A 13,012-nucleotide genomic window follows, 5' to 3' on the forward strand; every position below is an offset into this window, starting at 1 on the left:
TTAAGATTAACAGTATACTAATGTACATCAAGTAAAGAAATTAATGGTTTAACAAATAATGTCATGATTTAATAAATACTGAAAAGTACCTTACAAATCTTGCACATTTTTGGGTAAATGATATCAAGGAAAATCATTTCCATTACTTTTTTGGCAACGCAATTAAAAACTAAATTTTGATACACATGGCATCTCAAAGTTCAGGTTTTGTGCCAAAATGTGTAACAGGACAACAAATGGCACATAATAGAGAAGATATTAGTCATTTGAACATTATATATTAAATAATGTAAATTATGTATTAAAAAAGAGTTATTATTTATTTACGAAAATGTATATATGTATAAACCATGTGCAGCAAACATATATAACCTAGTTTTTTATACTTATTATATTGTTATAATTTTGATACAAACGGCACACCATAGTTCTCTGTCACTTACTGAGGCCTGAAACATGCCTTTTCATCTACTGCAGTAGCTACATTGGATGCATCATGGACTTCCTTTGTGCTCATTTCTTTCTCCACTACCGTGTAGGTGGTGATGTGTAGGTGTTGATTTGTATGTACGTAGCACATACTGTAATTGCTTCCTAGTGCTGACTAACACATTTATAATAGAAACTTACATATTTTCTGTAGTGACTGGATCGATTGCAGAGGAATTCCTCATACTGTTTTTTGTTTGTATCACTACATACAGTAGTGAAATGGTCACACTATGCAGTTGCGGCATGCTTTCAGATTTGTTTTATGATACAGTATGTCTGGTGCTATTTCATCCATTGATGTAGTATGCAAAGGTTTACCAGTCATATTTATGTTAACAAAAAGGTAAAGTAGAGGTCATAGAAAAACGAGTTCACCTACGTACATGCACCTGCACTTGTACTAGTGCACATTCACATAATTCTACTTCAGTCATGACTATAAGAGACTAAAGCAGGGATTAAAATAATGTCCACTGCTGCAGGTATATGTACATGACTCACTTGTATTATTATTACTTTTTTATTTCTATGACCCCAACTCCAATGTAAAATTTCTAATTTTCACTTACACTTGTGCAAAATACACTTTCACAAACAATTAATGAAGCCAGGTAACATACATACACAATTACGTACATGTCTGGTAACAAAAACAAAAACAACTCTGATAATTCACTTACCCTCTGATTTCAAAGATGAAGTGTGATTCATCACAACATCCTGACCAACTCTGTTCCTACCAGTAGTAGTTATTGAGTACAATCTGTCACTAGTTAGTCCAGTAAAATTGTGAAAGCTGTTACTAGTAGTATCATTGTGTAGTAGTTCACCAGATGATGTATTAGTCAAAATCACTGTATAATTCACTGGTACACACTGAGTAGTATCATTCCAAGTTATGTACAAGTAGGATACACATCTCTCTACCACAATAGGTGTAGTGATTTGTGGTCTATCTACAGTAAAATAACAGCATTTCTTAAAATTCCTTCATGTTAGCATTGCACACTTTATGACACTTCATGTACTGTTGATATTTACAAATCATTGGTTTTAAAATGAAGTATGGATCCAAGCAATAACAATAGTGAAACAATAGAAATAAATAATGGTGTTATGTACCAAATTGCAAAATTGGGTCTTCCACAAACATTCAATTCTATGCATTCTAAAGAAATAAATTGGCTCTCAAGACACACACGAACCTGAAAATTTCTACATCCATTATTAAACTAAGGTAGTGCTCACTACCGACCAATTTTCAAGGCAATAGCTTGTTTCAATCAGAAGTTGTAGTTTGTAAATTGAATGTGTGTGGAAGACCCTTTTTCGCAAATCTGGTCACATATTTTATTAATTCCATGCAAGTAACCCACACACAGTAGCCATGTTGCAACACCATCATGCATTTACTAATCTTTATTAATCAGATCAATTCATTTTTACATACATTCATTTTAATTCAATACACTACTATGCTTCCTTTTTGTTACAGCATAACAGTGTAATTACTGTATTATTGTACGTAGCTGATGTATTAGGGTGACTGATGTATTGGAGTAACTTAATCTCACTGATGATCTTGTAGGAGTATCCTATGTGATAGATCAATAAGAGGCATGGTTGCTTTGTCTTGTCTTTTTGTAATTAAAACTTATTATCAAGAGTAAACTTTATTATTTACTATTATTACAAGCACAGCTTGATCATTAAAGAACATGATCACCATGGTCTGTTTTCTGTAGTGAACTGATTATTGTGTACCTATCTACTCCCTCCCACCAGCTTACATACAAATAATTTTGTGACATCTAGCTATGTGTGTGTGCGTATGTGTGTGGTGTGTGGGGGGGGTGTGCGTGTGTCTGTCTGTAATAAAAGTATCAGTACAACAAACTGATGCTCTGAGGTGATTTCCTTGCAAGAAGATGATGACTAGTAAGATTGGAGAGGAAAGATAAAGGCAAGGCAGATTTTTAGAAAACACATGCCACATGTGAGATTGCTATTGTGGCAAAAAATTGTGGTTGCATAATGTGTCATTTAACGTCTAGCATTGTTGGTTATCAGACCAAAAATCAGGTTTGAACATTTTAAAAATCAATAATAGTGCTACTGGATATTAGATGCACAAAGACTATATTATTCTGTGGAGGTATTCTTCTTTGTGTAGAATATTTCAACATGATTTTAATGGAAAAAAATATTCTTTGGGGAGGAGAGATTTCTACTATACAGTACTATTGTACTGGTAGTATTGTATGATCAGAATGTAAATCCACACAAAAACAGCCAAGCTGTGAAAAAAATGGTGCGGCCTTAAAAATCCTGGGTGAAAAAAGTTGTGAAATCAAAAGTGGCGGCCAAGAAATGGCTGCAATGATGTTAATGCTAATAAATTTTAACAATGCACACCTTTGATTTCACAACTTTTTTCACCCAGGCTTTTTAGGCCACACCATTTTTTCACAGCTTGGCTATTTTTGTGTGGATTTCACATCTTTTTGGACTTTATAAAACCCAAAACCAGCCTATGGTTGACTTTGAGGTTTGTTTCTACTCACATTTCTTCTTTTCTATGTAGATACAATGATGATTTTTGAAGACAGACTTATAAATGTATTTCATTGCATGATTTAATTAATTCAATATTTGATAATATTAATGTAATACTCTAATAGACTGCACATTTTTTGAGGACTTCTAATAGAACATACAGTACAGCTCACAGGTAACGTCGCGAGTATACACATGCGAGTAGTACTCGTTTCTTCTCGCAAGATCATTCTTTTGCAATGCACTGTACATGACCTGTGGAACATCATGTGGAAAAGCACCAGCCACGCGAGAAGCTCGCCACGCATGTGAACGCTCGCCACTGAGTTTAATAACTCCATACAACACTTAAGTTACATAAACAATTGTGACCGGATCTGCAAGAAACCCATATGTTCGTGCAAGCAAGTCTACAGTAGCTAGCTATAATTTTACAGCCAGTAGAATGCAATAAACACACGGTTCGCAGGACGCAATGGGTGGAATGTGTACAAAGCCGGAAAAAAAATTCCGTAAATTTTAAAATGCTTGTTTCACAATGAAGTGAAGTGATAATACCAAAAACCTTGGTAACATCGTGATCCCCAAAGCAAAAGGAGTTCCAATATCTTTGTTTCGTGTCGGTATGCCTAAGGAGACAGAAGATATGAGCATCAGTCTGTCTTGCATTGGACGAGTGGTTCACTGTCGCTATATTTGTCACGTTTTCGCCTTCGCCTGTTCACCCTGGTCGTAGGAAAAGCCTGGAAGACAAACCTTACTCAGCAATGCATTCGCTTGTTCATGCAGAATCCGATGGTCCAACTTGCATCTTGGTAGAGGACTGCATTTGTTAGTTATGATCATTTCATTGAGTGCCTGTAGTTTATTGTCGCTGTACAAATCAATTTTTGCTGTTGTCACTTTGTAGCACTGTAACTTCGAAAGTTTTTGACTTATAGAGCTGACACTTCGGTTTATCATTAGGTGAGTCCTGTTATATCTCGTCTTTCATGATGCTCTAGAGTGAAGTTTGATATCATGGAGCATTACTGTAGCCTTGCTGTATCCACGTGGGTCACTCGAGCGCACCTCTCGCGCGTCGTGCGTGTACATGCGACGTCACCCGTGAGCTGTACTGTACATAGAATACAATCTAGTACTTCTATTGGTAGATCTACATGTATGAAATTACAAACATTTGATTATAAGCAGATTTCAACTAGAAATTTCATTTATAAAGCAGAAAAATAAGTGAGGTCATCAGCCAAGGTAGTAGTGGTTCAGTGGTTAAGGATGCAGATGCTAGATATGGAGGTCCCTGGTTCGAACTCTGGTAAGATTTTTTTCGACATTTTTTGCACACCTTTTTTTACCCTGCGGTGACTGCTCTTAAACAGTATCTTGATCCCATGATTTTACACTTTGTCGCTGTAACTCTATTGCTATTCAAACTATCAAAAGGCACTGCTACGATGATCAGCCTATCTATACACCAATTTTCAGGTTGTTTCTATCTAATCAAAAACAGCCAAGCTGTAAAAAAAGGTGCGGCCCCTAAAAGGCCATGGTGAAAAAAGATGCGAAATCCAAGGTGGCAGCCAAGAAATGGCTGTGATGGTAGGTTAATGGTAAAAATTTTAATAACAACAATTCAGGTGAATTTGGTGCCGAAACACAAATTCACATGAATTGTTGTTATTAAAATTTTTACCATTAACCTAGCATCACAGCCATTTCTTGGCCGCCACCTTGAATTTCACATCTTTTTTCACCATTGCCTTTTAGGGGCCGCACCTTTTTTTACAGCTTGGCTGTTTTTGATTAGATATCACTTCTTTTTGTATTTGTATACCCCAAATAGGCCGGCTTTGGGGCATTTTTAACCTATCCTTTTTCTTTACAACAGGAAGAATAAAAAGACAAAGCAGATTTTTAATACCTCATGCCTAATCCATGTCTTAATGGTGGAAACTGTGTAAATGTTACTGGTGGCTACATGTGTGATTGTGTAGCAGTATTTACCGGTGTTAACTGTACTACAGATATTGATGATTGTAATCCTGATTCTTGTGATAATAATGGAACTTGTATTGATGAAGTTAATGGCTACACGTGCAATTGTAGAGCAGGATTTACTGCATCAGCAATTTCTAGCTCAATTTTAGCTGTGATTTGATTGTTGCTAATATCAAGAGACAGCAAAGATGAAATACATCTCAAATGCATTGGCAATTTCTTGATTCCTAATTCTTGTACAGGGTATATTACAATTGTTCAAAAGCAAATGTTGGAGAGATGGATCGTTTTTGATAGCAGATGCAATTGCAACAGCAGCTTCATCAGCTATTTCATTGCGAGAAATATCCAAGCGCTTCAACATTGATAGCTTCACTACACTTAATGTAATCTTCATAAGGCGAAGTTCAGATAACCTACAATTTGACAGATTCAAATGTTGTAACATTATATTGCTCTCAATAACATCTGATATATCATCTGCCAAGTACTGACCATTCGCAGTGCTGCTTAAACCTAAATTCCTTAAACAACCAAATAGTTTTAGGGGTGGCACAATTTTGCTAAATGACTGTATAGTTCAAACACACAATGACTCAATAATAAATGTGTCATGATTTTGTTGCTATGAAATACTTTATCCAGTTCAATGGCAGCCATTTTGACTTAACATCAAAATAAGACAAACACATTTTATTTTGTAAGGCTTTGAAAACTGCAACAAGACTAGCAGCATTGATTTGGCAATGAGATGTGTTGAGATGCCTCAGTTTTACATTTGCTCTAATTACTTGCACTAAAGTGTCTGCATTTACAATTGTATTCCCACTGATCTTTAGGTGACAGTATTTGATTCAATATTGACATACTGTAGTATGCTTATCTTGATAAACCGATTCAAAATTTGAAGAAATCCAGAATCTGATAAGTAGCAATATGATAAATCAATGTATTCTAACTGTGAGTGATCAACAATTGATGCTATGATACCTTCTGTAGAAGGTGTGATGATGTTTGAGCTCAAATTCAGGCATCTCAATGCAGATTTTTGTCTAGCAGCTGAAAGTATAATTGAACTTGTATCTGGTCTAAGACTTATGCAGTTGTGAAGGCGCAACTCCCTTATTGCATGATTACTATAAATAACATCTCCAATCTTTGTGACTGCCTGCTGTGTGATGCAGTTGCTGTCGAGGTTAAGGTACACGAAAGAATTGAATTTTACCAATGCATCAGCTATTGCTACAACCGCATGATCTCGTAAACTGCAATCATTTAAATTTAAATGTTCCAACAAGTTATTGCTGATAATTGAAGCTATTTCACCAGCAGATATATTGTCTATTGTATTAAAACTCATATCCAAATACTATATAACATTGGAATACCTAGACATATCAAATTGCGGTTTAGAAGAAACTAGACTGTTATCTTTACTTGCTTCAGTTCAAAATACTATTTTCTAGCAACATTTATGCTTAAATTCAACTAAGATTACTACACAATCAGCAGAGGCAGTAGCAGGAATTCCTTGCAATAGTTATAAATATATGAATTATCTCAGTTTTCAAAAAATGTGAATTGTCAGCATCTCAAATAAAAATTATTGTTAAAGCGCTTAAAAAGTGTCAAGTCTTGCTGAACTCACTACAAGGTGATTTGTTTGTAGCTGGTCTCTCTACAGGGTGGATTGTTTGTAGCTGAACTCTCTACAGGGTGATTTGCTTGTAACTGAATTCCCTATATTGTGTCTAGTTTCTAGCTGATCTCACTACAGGGTGGTTTGTTTGTAGCTGAACTCTCTACACAATGATTTGTTCTAGCTGATATCTCTACAGGATGATTTCTTTGTCACTGAACTCTCTACAACTTGAGTTGTTTCTAGCTGATCTTTCTACAGGGTCATTTGTTTCTAGCTGATTTCTCTACAGGATGGTTTCTTTGTCACTGAATTCTCTACAAGGTGACATGTTTCTAGCTGGTCTCTCTACAAGGTGACTTCCTCTAGCTGATCTCTCTACAGGTTGATTTGTTTATAGCTGAACTCTCTACAGGGTGATTTGTTTACAGCTGAACTCTCTACAGGGTGATTTTATTTTTGTCACTGAACTCTCTACAAGGTGACTTCCTCTAGCTGATCTCTCTACACTGAGAGTGACTTGTATCTAGCTGAACTATCTACAGGATGATCTGCTTGTAGCTGAAATCTCTACAGGGTGACTTGTTTCTAGCTGATCTCTCTATAGGGGAACTTGTTTCTAGCTGAACTCTCTACAGAGTGGGTTCTTTGTAGGTGAACTTTCTACAAGGTACATGACTTCTTCTAGCTGATCTCTCTATAGGGTGACCTGATCTCTCTGTAGGGTAACTTTTATTTAGCTGAACTGTGATTTGTTTGTAGCTGAACACTCTACAGGGTAATTTATTTGTAACTGAACTATATGCAGGGTGATTTGTTTGTAGCTGAACTCTCTACAGGATGGTTTCTTTGTAGCTGAACTCTCTACAAGGTAACTTGCCTCTAGCTAATCTCTCTAGACGGTGACTTCTACTAGCTGATCTCTCTACAGGGTGACTTGTATAGCTGAACTCTCTACAGGGTGATCTGCTCATAGCTGAACTCTCTATAGGGTGATTTTTTTGTAGCTGAAATCTCTTGTTTCAAACTGATCTCACTGTAGAGTAACTTGTTTGTAGCTGAACTCTCTACAGGATGGTTTCTTTGTAGCTGAACTCTCTAAAGAGTGATTTTTTTTGTAGCTGAACTCTATATAGGATGCTTTGTTTGTACCTGGACTTTCTACAGGGTGATTTAGTTGATCTCTCTACAGGGTTTCTTTGCAGCTGAGATGTCTACAGGGTGACTTCTGCTAACTGAACTCTCTCTTGTTTCTAGCTGATCTCTCTACAGAGTAACTTGTTTGTATAGCTGAACTCTTTACAGGGTGATTTTGTGGTTGCTGAACTCTCTACACGAAAGTGACTTGTTTGTAGCTGAACATTGTATAAACTATAAAGTGACTTGTCTGTAGCTGAACTCTCTACAGGGTTCCTTGTTTACAGCTGATCTCTATAGGGTAATTTGTTTGTACAGGTGAACTCTAGTTTCTTTGTAGCTGAACTCTCTCCACAGTGACTTGTTTGTACCTGAATTCTCTAGAGAACTCTCTACAGGATGCATGACTTGTTTATAGCTGAACTCTCTTCAGTGTGACTTGTAATGTTCTGAATCACTACAGCAATATATTTGTAGCTGAACTCTCTATAGGGTGACTTGCTTCTTGCTGAACTGTCTATAAGATTAACTGTTTGCAGCTGAACTCTCTACAGAATAACTTGTAATGTAATAGAATTCTATAATGGAGTAAATAAATTAGCTGAATGCTCTATTAGGGTGACTGTTCTATTAGAGTATCTCGATCTCGCATTTGCTACACGGAGTTGGCTTTCGAATCACAACTCAGTGATTTGTAATCCGATTCTTCTGTACTACTGCAAGGACTTTCTATGAAGATTATTCCAACTATACACCGATTTTCACCTCATTGCTTGAAACGGTTTGCCTAGTAGGTGTAAAAACTAATACTGTTTTATTCATAAAAATCGATCGCGTAATTGTGACACAGGTTGGGTTTTGTGTCATATCTCTGTGATCTTTATCTCGATTCCTTTCAAACTACCAAAAGGTACTCCTACGATGGTTACTCCATCTACACAGCAATTTTCAACTCATTCCATGAAGCGGTTTACCCTGTAGGCGTGACAACAAATCGATCTTGTTGTATGCGAATAATCGGTCATAACTCCTGAACCTTTCATCGGATTTGCACCAAATTTGATGTTAGGATTCGCCTTTGGACTCTCGTTCTGTGTGCCACATTTCAAGGCAATCGGAGTACGATTTTGTGTTTTATAGCAATTTTTGCAAGTGTGCAAAAACACGAAGAAGAAAAAAAACGAAGAAAAAAATCGAAACTTTGGCAGCTCGTATCTCGGAAATGGCTGGAGCGATGTCCTTCAAATTTGGAATGTAGACTCCCCTGGCTGGCAGGGAACTCTGTAGCAAATGTGGTTCCAATCGGATAAGGTATCACCGAGATACAAAGGTGTGAAAATGACGTTTTCTTTCTTCCTGTCAATATACTCATGGTGTGGCGCGCCGGCTTCTTGGGCCGCTCGACACACTACCATGTGTCTTGATACTCAGTTTACCCTGTAGCTGTGACAGATGTTTGATCTTTTATTACGTGAATAAATGCTCATAACTCCTTGAATATTCCTCAGATTCACAGCAAACTTGGTACGTGAATCCACCATTACACGCTCTTCATTTGTGTCAAAGATCGAGGCAATTGAGTTACATGTTTGTATTTATAGCAATTTTTGCAAAGTGTGCAAAAGAAATCAAAGCCCCCGTAGCCTCCGTACAGCATAAGAAGAAAAAAAATGAAGAAATTAAAACGAAACTTTGGATGCCCATATCTTGCAAATGGCTGTTGCGAATTTAATCAAAATTTGCTGTGTGGCATACCCTATCTGGGGGACAGCTATAATGCAAAAATGGTGTGCTTTGGAGAAGGGGCCATAGAGTTATGCACGCATGAAAAAGCTGTTTTCTTTCTTCCTATCAATATACTCACAATGTGGTCACCGACTTTCTTGGCCGCACGACACACTACCATGTGTCTTGATCAGTCAAATACTAATCAACCCAGTTATTCCTGTGCACGTATATAAATCAAACATAGCAGTCAAATGCATACAGCAATACAAACAAGTGCTGGGTGTTTGGATAACCACATAATAAAGTCCAATATCATTGATACAGAAATTGTGTGTACAATCACCATATTCATGCATGTACAACATAAATAACAGATGTTAATTTTTTTAAATGGTACATCCAACTACAACTAACAGAGCAAGCAATCATTTTGGTGTTTGGTTAACAGACAGTTTGGATAAACAAGGCTCCACTGTCAATTCAATTAACTCCATACGTATAAGAATCTCAGACTTACTTGTAAGAGAAGGTTGAGCAGTAACTTGTATACTAGTTCCCATTGTGTTCCCAATAAAGGCAACAACACTCACAGAAATATCACCAGTTAACATCACTGTATTGTTAAAGGTGTAGGAAGTGTCACTGGTCACTACTGGTCCAATAGTATCACTAGATGATGACAATGTTATCATATACTGAACTGAGTTACTACACACTCCAGTGATAGTAGTCCAACTGGCATTAACATATAAACAATTATCTGTTACCAACAAATTGTTAACTGCTGGTATACCTATAAAATTGTGACACAAAAATTAATTAGGGTACAGAAAGGTCATACCACACTGGTTCACAGTATCTTTTTCTTATGCATTGCAAGTTTATACTGTGTAAGAGGTATACAGTGGAACCTCTCTATTATGGACATTTTGGGACCCAGAATTGTTGGCCACTTTTGCTGTAATGTAGAGGTTTTCCTCTTTCAGAGGTAAAAATGTATTAACGAGACCTGTTGGGACCAAAACTTTTGTCCTTATTATGGAGGTTTTTTCTATTGTGTCCTTAATTCAGTTAGTTTGTTAAGAGAGGTACCACTGTACTATGTACGTACATAGGATTGTTCAGAATAACTACATAGGAATGTAAGTTCATGATTATAAAAATGCATTCCTACATACACAGTAGGTTGCAAAAAAAGTTTATGTTTCGTAATTGTAATTACAGTGTGATTACTAAGTAATTACACATGTTTGTGCTGTAATTACATTTTGACCATAATTCATAATTATGCAAAAAAAGTGGTTTTTCACCAGCCACATTTACAATATATTCATAATTACTAATAGAAACGTAATTTTTTTTGCAGCCTATTGTACATACTTTGGAATATCCAGTGCAAATTCTAGCGTGAACTATTTCAACCAGTAGGAAAGAGATGAGTGAAGGACAGAGGTCAATTTTAGAGATGCCAGGATACTCCTTGCATGCAAATGACCCCCATTTTAAGAAGAAAAAAACTAGCCAGCTCATCATGCCTTCACAACTTCACTACAGACAATTCAAACAAAGCTGAGCCACTGAATGGTGCCAAACCTTTACTCGTGGTTTTCACAAGTTCTAACAAAAGTTGCTGCAGGAACCAGACTCGCCAGTTCTGAAGAAAGGATAGAGTAAAATATGGTATCTATTGAGTCAGCAATACACCCCCTGTAAGTTGTGGTAAAAACAGGAAGCAGGGTTGATCACAATTATCGATTATTTTCAAGTTAAGTTTATCAGGAGCACAAGCACATAAGTGGTACAAAGTTCAACGGAGCATTTAAGGTGGCACAGAACAGTTTTCATATGAGCTCATCATGAAATTTTCCATGTCTGAAACAAGAAAACCATTGCCTTTATATAAAGCACTCTGTACTATCAGGTATCAATAAAGCATTTCACCCTCTACCCTTTTCTAGCTAATGCATTAACAAATTCATGGCTCATAGCATACATATGTAACTCAATTCAAATGGGTTTTGATTTTTATTCTTAGTGTTACACTCTTAAGGTGGTCATTTAAAAACTGCTGCTGTTGTACATTAATCAACAACTTTTGTATCAGATCACCATCGAATTGGGGAAAAAATCATCACTGTGGTACATACAGTGCAGTTGCTGCAGATAAACATTGCAAAGTCTATTTTTTACCTAAAGGCAGGATGAAATACGTATGCATGTGGACTCTAGGTGATTTTACCCTACAATTAATAGAGATTGGAAACAGCATCACACACCAGAAATAGCAGCTGCATTTTAGAATACATATGTGGTTTCCATATTCTATGATTTTACTGACCCCTTTGATGGGATTTGAGAAAGGGACTTAGAGTCAGCTGGTGAAATGTGCCACTATCCTGCTATGTACATAGCTTCATTTATGTGCTTGAGTATTTATTATACGGGATACCTTGAAAATGATAGTTTTGTGCTAGACAACAACTGTGCCAGGTTACAAGAATGGACACATGATGATAATAACGAGTACACACCGTCACAGCTTTTAAACTTTATGATGACAACTGTAAATTGTAGTTCAATTTCTATTAAAATGCCTAAACACTGTATGTACGTATCTATGCTATAACCCAGAAGGTGTATGCCTGTATGATATTACTTTATTACATGGTTTACAATATCACACACCCATTAATACTGTACTCATTCTCAACAAATGGTAACTACAATTACAAGTACAATTAAGAGATAATTGATCTGTGAATTTGAATAGTACAAACTGTAGATTCACTAAAATTACCTGCAACTGACACCATCCTAGTAGTAGACTCCCCCACACCAGCAACGTTTCTACCAGCCACAGTGGCAGTATAACTATTATCAGGTGTTAATCCAGTAAAATTGTAGGAGGTGTCAGTTATTCTCATCATCATTACTCCATCAGATGATGATATTGTCACGTCATATGACACTGGTCCACATACTAGTTCACTAGTGACAGGATCCCATGAGACTATAGTACTCAAACAACCACTACTAGCAGTAGTGATGTCCCTAATAGGGGATGGTGGGCCTACAATATGTTGAAAGAATCATAACAGAGTGTATTATGTATATACAAATAAAATGACATCACTGACAAAATTAACAAAGGAAAATAAATAAGTAATGTTTTTCTAATTCCACATTTCAATGCCGTTAAAATTTCTAGCGACTGTAGCATGGTAAGTGTCTTCATATCTGTGCCACTATATATCTCATAAAAACATTTTTTTTCATTTCATCACAGGGCTGGTGGAAGCACTATGGCCACTACGGCCACTGCCGTAGCAGATTTTCACAGCCCAAGCCAGTCATGTGAGCGCATGCCTAGCTAAGTTAATATAGCTACACACTAATAAGGTAGCTACGTATGGTAGTTATGACGTCATGACATACACTAATTTATAGACACCAACCATTCTA

General features: G+C 36.6%; 1 protein-coding gene across 1 annotated transcript in view; it reads right to left on the reverse strand.

Annotated features, from left to right (window-relative positions):
• The window catches only part of LOC136264330 (receptor-type tyrosine-protein phosphatase H-like), a 49,956-nt gene that overhangs the window by 22,059 nt on the left and 14,885 nt on the right, over positions 1-13,012 (reverse strand). Inside the window, exons 3-5 of the mRNA XM_066059047.1 lie at positions 12,348-12,620; positions 10,068-10,343; positions 1,173-1,448 (exon numbers count right to left, since the gene is read on the reverse strand). Of these exons, the coding sequence (XP_065915119.1) occupies positions 1,173-1,448; positions 10,068-10,343; positions 12,348-12,620 (825 nt within the window). The remainder of the gene's footprint in view (positions 1-1,172; positions 1,449-10,067; positions 10,344-12,347; positions 12,621-13,012) is intronic.

The sequence above is a fragment of the Dysidea avara genome, chromosome 1 (assembly GCF_963678975.1).
Source record: "Dysidea avara chromosome 1, odDysAvar1.4, whole genome shotgun sequence".
NCBI lineage: Eukaryota > Metazoa > Porifera > Demospongiae > Dictyoceratida > Dysideidae > Dysidea > Dysidea avara.